Source organism: Enhydra lutris, unplaced genomic scaffold (genome assembly GCF_002288905.1).
Source record: "Enhydra lutris kenyoni isolate GAN:26980312 unplaced genomic scaffold, ASM228890v2 scaffoldscaffold11, whole genome shotgun sequence".
NCBI lineage: Eukaryota > Metazoa > Chordata > Mammalia > Carnivora > Mustelidae > Enhydra > Enhydra lutris.
Window position 1 is genome coordinate 17,785,104 of NW_019154095.1, and position 17,263 is coordinate 17,802,366.

The window sequence follows — 17,263 nt, forward strand, 5'->3', positions numbered from 1 at the left end:
GTATTTTCTTTCTTTTCTTCTTCTTCTTTTTCTTTTAAGATTTTATTTATTTGAGAGAGAAAGACTATGAATAGCGGGAAGGGCAGAGGCAGAGGGACAAGCAGACTTCCCACTGAGCGGGAAGACCAGTAAGGGAAGATTATTTGGTGAATGGAAAGTGAGATTTAGGGATAAGATCTAAGCTATGGATTTTTCCTTGTTTTCAGATAAGAAAAAAGTATCTCCTTGTTTCAATTCATATCTATCTCATCCTAAGCTACATTTAAATAAATTCGAGGGGCGCCTGGGTGGCTCAGTGGGTTAAAGCCTCTGCCTTCAGCTCAGGTCATGATTCCACAGTCCTGGCTGGGATGGTGTTCCACATAGGGCTCAGCAGGGAGCCTGCTTCCCTTCCTGTCTCTCTGCCTGCCACTCTGCCTACTTGTGACCTCTGCCTGTCAAATAAATAAAAATGAATAAATAAATAAATTCAAAGACACACAAATCCTTCTCCATCCCTACTATTCTAGTCTTCAAATTTTCTGGCCCACACTTGGCCTTTCTTCAAAAAAGAAAGAAAGAAAGACAGACAGACAAACTATAAGACCAACACCTAAATAAGAACAAAACCCCTATCTCTTCCTATCTTCATCCCTATCTTCATCCCTACATAAGTGATTGCAGACAGGAAGTATCTGTTCTTAAAAAGGATATTTAGTATCAGAATATCATTTTATATTTGAAAAAAATTACATCTATAATTTAATGTTAATGTTTATAATTTAATGTTTCTATACCACAAATAAAGGCTGTTAAAATTTTCCTGGCAAGCAGAGTTACATAGAAAAGAAAATCCAGGAGCACCTGTGTGGCTCAGTTGGTTAAGTGTCTGCCTTCAGCTTGGGTCATGACCCTGGAGTCCCGGGATCAAGCCCTGCATCAGGCTCCCTGCTCAGCAGGGAATCTGCTTCTCCTGCTGCCCCTCACCTCGATTGTGCTCTTCCTCTCATTTTCTTTTACTCTCTCTCTCAAATAAAAAAAAAGAAAGAAAAAGAATTGTTTTTCTTAAATAGAAAAAAAGGAAGAAAATCCATCTTCGGTATTTAAGTTAATTCCGAATGGATGCAGGATCATAAGAGCAATTTCCTAGAGCAACAGTGAGAATCTCTTAGAAAAGTTGAAGAAATATTGTTTCGAACTTTATTGTGTAATATATTACCAGGGCTTGAACTAGCTTAGACATTTATGAATGTGGCCACAAATAACACATTCATTAATATCAGTGGAAATAAAAGAGCTTTCATAGACCCAGAAGGAAAGTAGCTAAAGCAGTTTAATGGATATAATAAAGCACATACTAGAAAATCCTTCCTGGTTAAAGAGCTCTCCTGTTTATGGATCTACTTTGTTCATCCCCTTTATTATTTGGATTTGAATAGTTTCACTTAGGAACTTAAAATGAATTGGTTAGCAAAGTTTCAACGGCGCTACCCAGGATTCTAAAAGCACTGATTTACCTTCACAGTTTCCAAGTCTCCAGCTTTAGATGCCTCTAGGAGTCGATAGTCAACATCAGAAGTGCGTATAGGTGTACTTTCTAAATAAAAGAGAGGAAAGGTTACTCCTGTTGGTTTTTAAGGAATCACAGAATTAAGAAGGGAAAATTATTTGGTGAATGGAAAGAGAGATTAAGGGGTAAGAAATTCCTGAGATCTAAGCTATGGATTCTTCTTTGTTTTCAGTTAAGAAAAAAGTGCCTTCTTATTTCAATTCATATCTATCTCGTCTTAAGCTACATTTAAATAAATTCTAGGGGCGCCTGGGTGGCTCAGTGGGTTAAGCCTCTGCCTTCGGCTCGGGTTGTGATCTCAGGGTCCTGGGATCGAGCCCCACATCAGGCTCTCTGCACAGCAGGGAGCCTGCTTCCCCCTCTCTCTCTGCCTGCTTCTCTGCCTACTTGTGATCACTCTCTTTCTCTGTAAAAAAAAAAAAAAAAAGAAAAAAAAGAAAAGAAAAAAATCTGAAAAAAAAAAAAATTCTAAGACACACAAATCCTTCTCCATCCCTACTATTCAAGTCTTCACATTTTCTGGCCAACACTTGGCAAAAGGGAATAAAGAAACATAGGAGCAGGATATCAAAAACATCTTCATGATACTTTGGTCTTACAAATGCGGTAGCAAAGCTTTACCATAGATTTTGTTGTGTAAATCGAGGGAAGGCACTCAACTTTCAGGACTTAATGTTTAGCTTTTTTCTTTTTGGCCTGGACTTCCTCAATATAAACAGAGGGACTACTCCCCAAATCAGTGGTCTCAGAAAATATAATCAGTGTACAAAAGGGCCTACTAAATACAGAAATTTGTTTAATTCACATTTATTGAATGGCTTCGGAGAAATGCAGTTAAAAATGTCTGTACAATTGGGAGGTGTGACACAAATGCTAAATAGACAATAATCAGATGAGGCTGCTAGATGCAGAAGTACGAGGCTAACAAATTAAGTGTTTCAATTAATACAATATAAACAAACCAAAAATTCATTATACATTGGCTCAAATTAAAAAATTTTCAAAGGAAACAACATATGTCACTCAAAATATGTTTGTGGACGTTATGGGTGGCCTTTATAACGCACATTCACGTAACCCAAAAGGAGTGAAGTCCAGGAGACTTAGATTTTGACTAGTACTGGTGACAATGGACAAATCATTTAATAGGTTAGCTTTTGCTCCTATAAACTAAGTTTCAGTTTAAGGTTTAAGGTTTCCCTTAAATCCTCTTTGGATTTAAGACTACATTATCTTATGATCAAAGATGCCTTTCTTGAGTCCACTGTCTACATGGGAAGATCAAGTGATGCTATGAAAAGGTTTTAGATTTCAGAAGAAATACTTTGGCTCTTTCCAGTCTAAAGTGCTTCCTTCAGGAGACTGGCTTTTACAGAACTGGTTAGGAGAACTCGTCCATAAAATAGAAACTGTGTTTATTTAGTCATGATAATACACAGCAGATAAAATGCTAAGATTAAAGCGAGGAGAGAGTATTTCATATGATGAAGTATCTTTTTGAAACATCAATAAATATTTTCTTCAGAAGAGAGTTCATTATTTGTTAGCCTGCGGAGCTGTGGAGGAAAGAAATCAGGTCCTGCTCGTCTTCATGTTCCCTTTCACAGAAAACATCCAGAGAGCATTTGCTGAACTGACTTCCATGCTAGTCTGTACTGGGTCAGTGTGTTTGGCCCGTCACTGCTCTTCCTTTGGCTGCCTTTATTCTGTTCTTTCTGGTCTAATTTGCCTCCATTCTTGCTGTGCATGCCACCGCTGCATTTATGGGTGAGAAAGTCCGTGTGTATATTACGTCTCTGTGACAGTGACTCTGGCAGTTGAGAAAATGCACTGAAACATCCTTTGGATATCTATAGGTAATAGTTTTCGCTTATCATTTCAACAAAATAAAATGACAATTGTTTATGTATATGGAGTTGGACCTTTGGATATTTTCAGATTCTAGCATCTGAGGGATACAAATAAGGCTAAATGTTTTAATTCTATGAACTAATTGAAATTGGCACACTGGTCTTGATGCAGACTACTTGCAAACGATATAATTTTACAATCAAGCAAAAATTTTTATGCAAATTCAAGAATGCTTCTGAGAACCATGGAGAAATCCTTACTCCTAGTCAAAGAGTCAAAAGTAGTTATTTAAAGATATTGATTAATTACTATACAAATTATAGAGTTTTGCATCCATTATAAATCCTGAACAGGCTTAGAACAGATTCATTTTTAGAAACAATGTGAACAAAGTATTAGCTGAAAGGATATATATACACCCCAGAAACTTTGTACAAAGAGATGCAGAATTAAAAGAAGGACATAAAAATGAAGTTAAAAGGGAATATAAGTAAAAGAAGAGTAGCTGATATGCAAAGTACTACATTGGTAAAAAGTGTAAGAAAAGTACTATATTAGTAAAAACTGTAAGAAAAGAATTCAGAATGTTTTAACCTTATAAATTCTTTTATAAGCACACTGGCTTTTGTAGAATATGAAATTAAAGATTTTACCTTGAGTCAAAGGTTAAAGATGAGCTTCTAATTTTTTCTCCTATTCTATTCTGGCTCACCAGAATAAGGAAAGGAGAAAGGAAAGGAAAAGGGAGAGGGGAGGGGAGGGGAGAGAACGGGAGGGAAAAGGAAAGGAAAAGGAAGGGAAGGGAAAGGAAGGGAAGGAACCCCAAACCTAAAGTTTCAATGGCTGGAAGGCAGTTGTTATTTTTGTAAAACAATTATTTTATTATTGTTATTTTTTAATCCCCTAAGATTAGCTGTTTACTGGACTGGCAATAGGCCGTACTGGCTTATTTCAATGTGTAAATGTAAATGGGGATTTCAGTGTTTAATTTGGCTACTACAAATCCTTACCTCTATAAATGATTAGGTAAAAATAACGGGATAACCATATTGGAATACAGTCAGAATTATTTCATGCCAAGGTCAAGTCTAAAATTGCTGTTTAAAAGAACTGTCTGTGATGCTGGAAATAGTCTTTATCTGTTAATATAGGAGCCACTAGTCAAGTGGACAGAGCAGGTATAGAGAAAGCATGTCTGGAGAAAAAGGCCAAATCTTCCGAAAGGATGTTTTAAAATGCTGGTTTATAAAAGCTGCTATCTGATGTCAATTTTGATGTAAATACTGCCAAGAGTTTACAATTCAAACTCCATTAATGTAAACTATTTGCAACTACTGACCTCAGAGCAGGAAGCACAGGTCTTTAAAAGTGGGTCTTAAACCTGGTATCAACAGGTGTATTTAAATACATCTTTAAAGCGTTACCCGGAACAGAATACCAGTAACTTAGTATACAACCTATATGACTGCTGCATTTTTTTTTTTCCTAAGAAAACAAAATGTTTATTATTTTGATGTAAGAGAGCTAAGGCTATTTAAATGTTGCCAGACTTTTTTGTCCATGACCCACAATAAAACACAGTAGGTTAAACCACCTTCAATTCCCAATAATCTGGCTGTGTCTTTCCTACAAAAATGGCTACTTCGTATGCCCAACCTAACGTACTTTATGTTGGGACTCAATACACAAAATGAATACACACACATATGTATATATAAACACATAAAACCAAACATTCTGATATTAGTGTATCTGTGTGTGCACATGTGTGTATACACATATAAATGTATAGATCTGTTTAAAAAAAAGTTGTGTAAACCCATATTTATCCTAATTTTGTGTCATAATTAAATCTCTTCATGGCTGTAATTTACTTTAGAAAGACAGAAGTTACATTGACCATTTCAAAAACTGAACTCTGATATTTTCTACTCTGTTCTATTTTTTATAACGTTGGTTACAACCCACTAAATTGATTTTGCAGATCACTACTGGGATACAACTCCCAGCCTGAAAATGACTGCTGCATTCTTTAGGGAGTCATTACACATATAACCCGGGATGGATGAGTCAATGTAGGTAAAATCAGAAAGTTCAGCTAGTACATGGACCACAGACTATAGATACACCAGTTTCTCATAGAAATATTAGTTTAAAAAATTATATCTTTTTCCAAACAAAAAAACAATTCCTATTTTCAAAACCTTTCTAAGGGCAACATTTTATCATACAATTCTACTATTCGTACTATTTTTCCAGATCAATAAAGAATATTAAGAATTAAATCCAAAAGTTCTGGCATGTCCTCTGTTACACATTTAATTACCTGTATAATGTTTTATATTCCAAACAAACTTTTAAGAAGAATTACCAAAATAATTGAATAAAATATTTCATTTGTGATTCAGTATTTAATTTTATCTTTTACCAGAAGTCATACGTTCTAATTATACTGACTTAGAAGGCATTTAAAAAGCATTAATGGATCTAATCTGCTTATTCAATCCTTTCTTCTCCATTTTGTCAATTATCTCTAAAATTATGCATAATATTATTAGAAATTTTGATGTGATAGCTGTTTGCCTGATTTATGGTTACAAATTATAAAATCTAACTTAAAATCCAACATTAAATGGTTCTTGGTAAAAGTGTAAAAAAAATTTAGAATGTTTTAATAAAAATCACACTTTTTAGAAATTATATTAGAATTTACTGAGAAGGCTGAAAAAGTTTCTAATCAAAGCATGATACTATCTCCTCTTTAAGCAAATGTTCTATTGCTCCATTGGAACAGGAAGTTAAATGAAATCATGTTTTTCATACTTCAAGCTTGCAATCCTGTAATAGGAAATTTCATTCCTCTAGATCTTTTCAATTTTGATGTAAAGGTGTTCTAGACAGGGCTTACTTCAAATGTCTCTAGATCACCATTTAAGCCTAAAGAAGAATGATACCAAAAAAAGAAAAAAAAAAAAAAAGAATGATACTATCTACGAATGAGCTGGCATGAGGAAAGTAAATTCCAATTAATAGCTTTTAAAACGTGGCACAGATATTCTGATTCAGCTCTAACAATACATATATGAGCTCCACGAGCCTAGAAAGTTCCCTATTTCAGAATATAGTTGTGATTCTCAGCTGTGCTATACTTTTGCGGGGCTCTTGAGAAATTTGTGGGGCTTATTTTTGTCTTCTAGTGTTGTTTTATCCAAGCTATTACTATTACAATAATTATAAATTATTTTATGTTAACTTACTGTCATTTTCGCTTTATATTATAGTTAGGGTATTTAATTTGGGGTTTTTGGAAGGTATCTGTACAGTTAGGTCACATTATCTATACATTTCATTTCTGAATAAGAAAAGGGGATATTATAAAATATTCATTATGACAAGGCACTGTGTCTGATGGAGCAAAGAAATCCTGGGTTATCGGCAGAAGAAAGTAACTAGGACTTCAGATTCCTAGTCTGTAGCCTTCCTTCTCCATTCTACTTTTCTGTCTGTTATGTCATTCTAGAGCAGATGTAACCCACAGACAAAAATAAAAGGGATGGGAAACAAGAGTCAGTTATACCAAATTAATTTTCTATCTAGCTCACCATTTTTCAAGAGCTAGACGGTGCCATTTCCTCTAATTTGGGGGCTCAGGAAACTAGTCAATTTTCATATCAGTTCTATGTTCAATCTTCCTCAATACATTAAGCAGATAAAATATCAAATGCTGTACTAGGTAGGCACTAATATTCAATAAGATTTTATAATTGTATTTAAGCTAGAAAAAACAAGATAATTTCCTAACGCCGAAAGGAAGTTAAGAAATACAAAAAAAAAAGCCAGTCAGACTATTCCATATGTAAGAACAATGAATTAAAGATCATTACCAGATGAATGATTTCTTATTTCCTCTATTTGACAGATTTTAGAGCTGCCATAATTCCACACCATTTATAGGAGCTTTAAGTCACCTTTGATCGTAACACCCATGAGTCAGGTTTTCAATTTAAAACTTAAAAAAAAAAAAAAAAAAAAGAGAGAGAGAGAGAGAGTATATGTCTCCTTTTCCTGACAGCTACCTCACTCCACCAGAAAGGTTGATAGGAAGGGCCTCAGGCTAAACTGCCAGCAAGGAAAGGTATGAAAAAAATTCAGGCAAAGAAAGTGTTCCAAAGAGCGACTTAAAACAAGTGGTGCAGAGTTTGTCTGTTTCTATCAGCGGACATGAAGCGGGAAGGCCAGAATGTACTACTTATTTATTTAAACTCACCACTTAGAATCTGCTGCACGGCTTCGTTGCCCATCTGCGCGGCTGTAAAGCCTTGTAAGGAGATGATGGAAGGATCAGAGCCGTAAGTCAGCAGGAGGCGGCAGGTCTGCAGGTGACCTGCGAGGGCAGCTCGATGCAAAGCAGTTTGACCAAGGGTGTCCAGTGCGTTCATCTGTAAAACCATTGGGTGGGAACAGAGAATTGAGTATCTACTTGTTCCATTTTACACCCTAGCAAATAAATTCTTACAAGAAAAATAAAACTGTCAAAAGCATTCTGAAAAGTGCCACAGACTATTTACTATTAACTTTTCGGTGACTGCTTCTGAAAAGATATCAGTTTCTTAGTTATCCTTCTCTGTCTGTCTTATTGAAAACTACAACATACTCATCCCTGCCCTGAATGACTGTCTTCCTGTCCATCTTCCAGTCCCTCCACTCCCCTCAACAACTAGAATGCAACGTCTCTGAGGGCTGGGACTCCGATGTTCACTGCCTGTCACATCCAAGACGTACATGTAATACTTCTGGATGAACGGATTTTACCAAACTTGCTCCTGTAACATGAAGACTACAGAATATGTAAGCAAAGACAGTCAAAGTAGTTAATTACATTTCTTTTCTAATTTTAGTAAATAAATTTAATAGAATACCCTCGTTACTAAACTGAATTACTAGTGCCTGAATTACTAACGCATTTAACTAGCCCCCAAAAGATTTAAATTTTCAAATGTTCCATTTTTAAAACTTTGACGTTATAAAGGAAGAACAATTTAGCTAGTTTTAAGATAACATTCAACTTTGGGATCAGCTTCATAATTTGATCAAACCTGTTTTCCAGGATGCCCCTGTAAGTACCTTCTATTCCAATCCGACCAAAATCCATGTTCGTTGTACACGCTGATTCTTTCAGAGAAGCCCTTCTTCCTGCCTTTCTGGATTATGAAATCCAGTGCAAGTCTGAGCTTTCTTAAGAGGTCTTGATTACTCGAAGGCTTGGTAAGATTACTGACTTTCTGAATACCCATGTCAAGTTAGTACCATCTTACAAATTTTAACATGGGGCCAATTTTTGTTATGGCTATTGAGATTATGGATATACAGGTTTTCTGAGTTTTCTAGAAGGCTCCTCTTCAGGGCAGACAGTAATTCTCAAATATATGCTAGCAGATTATTCTAGCATATTTGTGCATACCCACCCAATACAAGATTAAGGAAAGAAAAGATTTAAGACGACTGATCTCCATGTCTCAGTCTTCCATTATTTTAAGTAAGGCTGTCACACTTTTTCAGGCAAGCGTTCATCTAAATTCTTAATGGTGTGTCACATTAATTTATTTATTTGTTAATTAATTTGTTATTTGCTTATTAATTTGTTATTTATTTATTTATTTATTATTTATTCGTTATTAATTTATCATGACATACTGATATATGTAATTAGAGGTCTCATTTGCCAGTGGAAAAGTGACTGTTTATACATAAGCAACATAAAAGCACAGCCATAAGAATGTATTGATGGAAAACACAGGCTACCAAACTAAACTTCTTGACTTTCTATTTCTTTGTTACATCACCCCAAGAGAAAAACTTAAAATTGGGAACATTCTAATCATTAACATTTTTCTGGAAATTTGGTAAGAAACCCACTAAATTATTTAATTATAGTGACCGAAATCCTCAGTACAATTTGCTAAGTCATGGGAACGTGGCCTGACAACTACTACTTCAAAATACAGATATTACTAAGTTATTTTCCAGCTCAAACTCAGTGACTCTTCGGTGCCTTCAAATAAACATGAACTCCTCAGCATGTCATTTAAGACCATCTATAATTTACTTTTATACTATCTTCCTTTCTACTCTATTTTTTCATCACAATTTGATAGGCTTGCTGTGCTGCAGCTTTATCAGATTGCACTGGAACCCTGTTTTATAAAGGTGCTAGTTTCTAAAGTCACTGCAAAATGTAAAATCTGCCTTTGGTCAACATTATCCTTGCAAACACCTTGACAATGTAATGGTAGAGACAGATACAAGGTTTCTTAGCAAATTCAACACTGGCCAGTTTTGCCTTCAATGTATCAGCAGAACAACTGAACCCCAAAGTCATATAGTATCTTTAAACACTAAAAACACACTATGTGTAAGGAGAGGTTGTCTCGATACGTAAACCTGGTGAAATTGAGCACAATACAAGAAACAACAGATTCCCTTCTTTCTCTCACTCAGTCTGGGGCATGCACTTGTGGAATGGAATGAGTCTGGGCAAAAACCACCACTCACTAATATTATTTCCATTAACTTCCTTGTTTCTCTTTACTCTCGGTTTTGGAGGGGTGGTGCTGAATGCAGCTCCACTGACACGTTCTCATTTCTCTACCAAGCTATTATTCTCTGTTTCATACTCCTTATCCTTGTATACAGCTGTCAAAATTACAACTAAGTTGTTTACCTCCTAAAAAGTCTGGTCAGAAATGGATGCAGCTAACGTTTACTAAGCACTTCCCGATATTAGGCTTGGTGCTAGATGCTATATGTAAATTGGAAGCTTTTTAAAAGCAGAAATTATGACTTGATCTTAAATGTAATTCTTCTCCTCTGTCCTCCCCAATCCCCAGAAACACAAGGTCTAGGACATAGCTTGGAGCTATGTGAACAGCTTATGTGAATAAGTGGAAAAAAAAAATAGAATAACGTATAAATCGCTGTTAGAGTTCATTTATAAGAGGAATTTTTTATGTCTAGTTGAAAAAAAATTCCAACCATTTAATGAGGACTGACTGATAATGCTAGGAAGTTAAAACCTTAATCATATACTGAAGCTTTATGTCTTCATCCCTACTGACGTATATACGGCATTCACTCATTTCCATACGTGGCATTAGATTCTAGTATCTCAGAAAACCAAACTTTCCAGATAAACTACAAGACAGACCAGTGTAACATAGAATCCTTTGCTTTAGAAAATGTATATATTTTTTATTATGAGAGAATTGTCCCCTCGAACTCTAAATTGTTACCGTAGCAACAAAAGAGTATCGATGGAGTACTTTATCAGCCAGCGAAGGTGACACACTGAGAAGCTGTAGAAAAGGATCAGCGATATTTAACAGAAGCACCCATTCCACAGAAACAAGCAGAACAAAACTAGAACAATGTGGTGATATTTTGTACAACCCAGGGAATGAACAAGAATGGATGCCAGGGAAAATATTAAACAGACATTTGACAAGGGTTTTTGTGAGGAAAACCCTCATAGGAGCATGTCCTCATAAGAAGCAAATGTCAATTTCTCAGATACCCTAATCTCAGGACTCCAGGCTTGTCCTTCCACGGTCAAAAGAGGACAGTGGCAGCTCTATGCCATCAACTTCATACTCCAAAGCCAAAAAGGATGTTTTATACATCTATTGTAAAAAAAAGAAGAAAGCTTTCCGAGTTGACTTCTTACGGCTAGGGCCAAAAACGCTTCCCCAAACGATGCCTATACCAGTCACAAGCAAGGAGAATAAAATTACCAAAACTGTTCCCAATCCAGGCTTCCAAGAAGCTCCCAACTCTGAACAAACTAGAGTTCCAAAGAGGGAGTTGGCAAGCTATGACCTGTGGGTTAATTCCAACCAGGGGACTGTTTTATACTGCTTGCAAGTGAAGAATGATTTTTATAATTTTAAAATAATTGTTTTTAAAATGGCTATGTAAGTACCCCAAAAGCTGAAAATATTTATTATCTGGACTTTTAAGAACATGTTTGCTGATCCCTGTTCTGAAGCAAAGAAGAAAGGGAACAGTGATTGCTGGATGGGAGATCAGCTGTCTTTGGAGCCATTACTGATCTTTAAAATGATTCAAAATTGAATACAAAAATTAAGGTCCCTAACTTCCTCTTATATTTAACCTTATCAGTACTCTGATGCTCTGTCTTTGTTTATTTTTTTGTCAAGCAGGCAGATGATACAATCAAGGGTCTCTACAAAGTGGTCTATCTATTCTTTTTCCTTCCACATACGTATTCTGAAATGGTTCAAGGCAATAAAATCCAGAACGCATGTGCCTTCCAAGGTAGGTGATGAATTTGTTTTTAGAAGGCAACAGTAACCATTTTATAGGACTACAGGTCAATCCCCATTCTCTGATTTTTACAATGGGTCATCTGGCAGGATTTGCACTGCTGCTCTAATTCAGTTTCACAGTGAAAAAGGGTGATGTTTTATATTTCACTGTGATCCCAGAGAGTTATAGGGAACTCTAATTGTTTAATGGTTCCCATAAGTTTGGATTTATTACTCTACTATGACTCTATAGGTTATATAATTGGGAATTGATAGTAATTCACTCTATTGATGGAGAAATATAGGAAAATAAATGACTTGAGCATGTTATCTACAAAATCTGTAATTGAAAGCACTGGATAAAAGGACCAACTAAAGCCCATGATAACCTGAAAGTCATGACAACATTGTCTTTTTGTCCTCTTGGCTTTGGCAATTTTGACTCATACACACTGACAACTCTTCACTCGGTCAAAAAACAGGCTTACCAACATTCAAAATATTCTTTATTATGTAAGGATTAAACTTCTAAAAAAAAAAAAAAAACCCCAAATACAATCTAGTATTATGCATATAGTTAAGCACTTAAAAGGGTCATTCAAGCTGAGATAACCAAATAAATGAGATTGCTCACTCACAAGGATTCTTCTAAGAACTCACAAATTAGGGTGCCTGGGTGGCTTAGTGGGTTGAAGCCTCTGCCTTCAGCTCAGTTCATGATCCCAGGGTCTTGGGATCGAGCCCCGCATTGAGCCCCACATTGGGCTCTCTGCTCAGCAGGGAGCCTGCTTCCCTTCCTCTCTCTCTGCCTGCCTCTCTCCCTACTTGTGATCTCTGTCTGTCAAATAAATAAATAAAATCTTTGGGAAAAAAAAAAGAACTTACAAATTAAATAGCTACACACACACACACACACACACACACACACACACACACTGCTCTCCGTAAGTTTTGTATTTTTAACCTAAAAAAAATGACAGATTTTATACATGCCATCATGAATTTATTATTCTTATTTTAAGGAGATAAGTAGTAAAAAAAAAAAAATAAATAAAAAAAAAATAAAAAATAAAAAGCAAAAAACCACAATAGCATTTGGCCTGAAATATATAGGGTATAAAAGCATGATTCAAACCCGTCAAAACAATCCTGGAAACCAGCACGCAGATTATCAGCAAATGGCTGAACAGAGTCTCTCAATATCTGAATCAGTGTGAAAAGCCTAGTCTCAAAGTGTTAACCTCGAGACTGAGTTCATCTCTCTCCTAAACTTAAAGCTATCATTGTCCCTATCACTCATTTGGTAATAAAATCACGAACTATTCTGTGGTATTTCTATAATTAATCATCTATTGTTAACTCACACTGTAATTCTACTTTAGCTGTTGAACATGGGTCTATCTCAATCTGAATTTCAAGTAACCTCAGAGTTAAAAACAGCCTCTGTATGCCTTTAGCTAGAATGACAATGTACTTTCCCCCTAAATCAGGCCACTTTGAAAGTGAAAGTGAAGAGGAAAAAAAAAAAAAAGAAATGACAGGCTTTCATAAATCTGCAAGAAAAGGAGTAAAAGATAGGAATCTGAAATAGGTCTATGTCCTGGTGGACAGACTATACCCCAGGGAACAGGTAGCAGGTACATTATAACCCTCTTAGCTTGAAGGTAAGAAACATTATCTTACTATTGTCTCTTTCTACAAAAATCTTAAAACACTAATTTTGCTGAGTACTGCTAAATCATTATGCCAGATACGATGTCCATACCCTGAGTCTACATTTCTGTAACTGGCTTTCTACAAGACCGTAGTTTTCTAGGAAGTATTTATCTTTCTGAAGCTGGATTCTGTGCATGCCACCTGCCTATTCAAAATTTTCCAGTGGCTCTCCAAGTATTATGAGAGCAAAATCAAAACTCTCCAAATGAAACTATCAAGACCTTGCTCCAACACATCTTTTCAAGATTTTCATTATACTCTCCTTTTCAGTACCCACTGGACTCACTAATCGTAACTTCTAACTGCTTTGCCTTCCTGAGTCATTTAAAATATATTATTTGTATTTTGCCAATTTCTACATATCTAATCCTTGAACATTCCTAGCTGAAATCCTACTTTTTTTTTAAATGAAATTTCTCTAATCTCTCCCCCAGCCTGTTACTCCCACTAGAAGTAACTATTCTCTGAATAGCAGTCTACCTGTATTTCTCTTATATACCTCACTTTCCAATGTATACAGTAGCTATTCAAGTTGACTGTGCTGGATAAGACTATTACTACTAGATCTTAAGTCTCTTAAAAGAAGACTCCATCAAATTCAAACTTCATATATAGCCTTGTAACATTGTAACAAGTACAGTGCCTTGTACAAGGTGGTGTTCGAAAATGGTTGGTAAGTGACTGGTTCATGAGAACAATAAATTGGTAAATTCTGGTGATAAAGATTATTATCTTCATCATACTAATGTGTATACTGAGCAAACACTAGACCATTAAAATATTCTTTTTTAAAAGAGGATTTAGTTGAGAGAAAGAGCATGAGCACATATGCATGCATGGGAGGGAGAGGAAGGGAAAGAGAATTTTAAGCAGACTCCCCTCTGAGCAAGGAGCCTCACACAGGGCTTGATCCCACCACCCTGAGATCATGACCTAAGCCTAAATCAGGATTTAGATGCTTAAGTGACTGAGCCATCTAGGTACCCTACTATTAAAATATTCTCTAACCAAAAAATATACATTATTCTTTCCCTAGAAATGTGAAGGGAAAAAAAAAGTTAAATGCCAATGTTGACAAAATTGTTTAATACTGAAAATAATAGACTTATTTTATCTGGGTTAAGAATATAATTTAATTTGATTTCAAAGCTTTTACAGATACAAACAGAGCGTTGTTATCCATGGTGGGATGGATATAATTAAAGCCTCTCCTATGAGGAATGAAATAGACAAACTGAGCTAAAATTCTGATACAGTAATCAATATTTCACTTTAAAGGTCCTTCTTTTTTAAAAAATATTTTTAAAATTTATTTTAGAGAGAGAGTGTGAGCAAGACAGCGAGTGTGAGCGAGAGAAAGTGTGAGCTAGAGAGTGTGAGCAAGAGTGCGTGCGCGAGCAAGAGAGCGCGCACAAGTTGGGGGACAGGCAGAGGGAGAGAGAATGTCAAGCAGATTCCCTGTAGAGCATGGAGCCCAGTGAAGGGCTCCATCCTACGACCCTGAGATCATGACCTGAGCCAAAACCAAGAGTCGGATGCTTAACTGACTGAGCTACCCATGTGCCCCATTTTAAAAGGTTTTTAATCCTTTACTGTGTTATGAACCCACTACGGAATATAAAATTTGTCTAAGAAGTTAAATTTCAATATAATTAGAAGGACATGAAACTAAATTGTTTACTAGCTGAACTCAAACTTATTAAAAGGGAACTCACCTCCTCACATGCCCTAACTGTCTGAGAAACCAGTCCCTGAGCACAGCTGATGAGACTAGAGGGAGCCGATCCAATGGTCATGTGCACAAACCGCAGCCTCATTCAGATTCTCCCCTTCTTGTTCCTGAGACTAAGAAGAGACAGTAGCTGCAGGTGGTATATTTCTAAGCCAAAGACATGTAAAGGAGGGCCTGCAAAGCCCATATTTAGGCCACAGAGAAGTAAAACAAAAATACAGTCTATAAGAAGAGTGAAACAGATGAACAAAGACCAACAAAGAAAAGAAACAAAGCAACTGCAGAAAGAGAGACAGACAGGGACGCAGTCAAGGTACCCAACAGTTTATAAATCTCTTGTTCTAGTCTTTTGTGAATCTCAGCCACAATTCCTGTAGATTATTTCTATGGTATAACAATACGGGTTATCTCTAAAAAGTAGTAAGCATACATTTATGTAAGTATGAACAGATTTCCATTTATGCTTACTCTAGATTCAACTGATTTGTTACCGGTAACTAAAATGTGTCTGAGACCCTGGCCCCTTTGCTCTTTACGCTGATATGCTCTAACTGTAGATATCTGAACTATAAGAGATACTGTAAATCTACAGCTTTGAATGCATTTTATTTAACATCTTTGGGCTAATATAAACTGCTTATCAATCCATTTCTAGAAAGGCATTAATCAAGTCCTTGTAACGAGCTAACACATTTCCCCAAAGTGAGCAAAGACTCTTCATCACTTCTCAATGTGAGAAATAAGCCCACTTAATGCCAATTACTATTGACACAATTTCTTTCTACATACAATATAAATAAATCTGTCAAATTAAGACAAATGAACAATCAAAGGAAATTTCTCCATGTTCCACACATTTAACAGATGCTCGAATAATGACAAAATAGCAGTGCTTTTATATACGAAAAAAAGCACTTCCGAATTAAACCTTTCATTTTTAGGTGTTAATAATACCATATGCAACCGGGACTGAAGTTCTACTTAATAATGATAGCAGACAAAGCAGTAGCAGTAGAATGCCACGGTAGCTAACAATAATAAGAAAAAAAACCTGCCATACGAAAGACTAAATCTTCATATCTCTTCCTATTTAGGCTTTATGGCAATCTTGCAAAGCTGGGGGTTGACAGAGATAATTAATTTTTTTTAGAAACAGAAATTTACTCCACTATAAAAGTTAATTTTTCAAATGAATTGGCTAATACCCCCTGTTTTCTTACAACCTGCCTTTCTTTACTAGCCATTTGCTTTCTCTCCTTTTTCTCAACACTGTCTGCTTGCCCTCCAGATTCCTATCCATCCTCCACCCTGCTCTGTGTCCTGGGAAACTCATCTAGATGGATCATATCAATGAGTGCTTTTGGTCTTTAAGTTCTTACTACATTTGGCTAATGGGAGGCAATGGCAGGAGACCGGTGGGCAGCAGGAGTATGGGGGGTAGGGGTTAGACTTACCCTCTCTCAAAGTGCTGTCAGGGGCCGTCTCCAAACAGCTACCTTCTTCTCCTTCCAGGGACCTCTCCCTTTCCTTGACCTTTCAGGCCCAAAGATGATGTTTCCACACTTGTTGCTATCCCTTGCTCATATCCTTAAACCTTGCCCACCTTTGTATATAATTCCCTTACTAAACTTTCCTCAAATTACCCATTTCAAGTGTGCTGTTTTTTTTGCCAAGACCCTAATGAATACAATTCTCTATCCCTGTATCTTTGAAACACCTCCTTCAAAAGCTACCAAAGCCTTTTCACAAATATCGCCCAGTTAAATGGCATTGCCTACCTTGATTTCTTCCCGCAGCACCGATCACCTGTTGCTTCATCATATTCCTATTCCTATAATATTCCTATTATACTCAATAGACATGTGATCGACCTGTCTTCTCTTCCCATTGCTGCTCCTTAAACACAGTAATCTGCAAAGGTCGTTTCCTCAACTCTCAACTCATCTTTCCATATTTTCTCTACCAGGACTTTGCAATGCATGATCACTATACTGATGGCTTTCCAAAAGATCTCTTGAATCCTAGACTGTCATTCATACTCTAGTGCTGTTATTTTCAACCACTAGTTTTAGCTACATGTCCCTAACTCTAAGT

At 36.2% G+C, this 17,263-nt stretch overlaps 1 protein-coding gene across 1 annotated transcript in view; it reads right to left on the reverse strand.

Annotated features, from left to right (window-relative positions):
• The window catches only part of LOC111144433 (tankyrase), a 205,557-nt gene that overhangs the window by 43,304 nt on the left and 144,990 nt on the right, over nucleotides 1-17,263 (reverse strand). The window contains exons 12-13 of the mRNA XM_022498736.1: nucleotides 7,668-7,839; nucleotides 1,497-1,576 (exon numbers count right to left, since the gene is read on the reverse strand). Of these exons, the coding sequence (XP_022354444.1) occupies nucleotides 1,497-1,576; nucleotides 7,668-7,839 (252 nt within the window). The remainder of the gene's footprint in view (nucleotides 1-1,496; nucleotides 1,577-7,667; nucleotides 7,840-17,263) is intronic.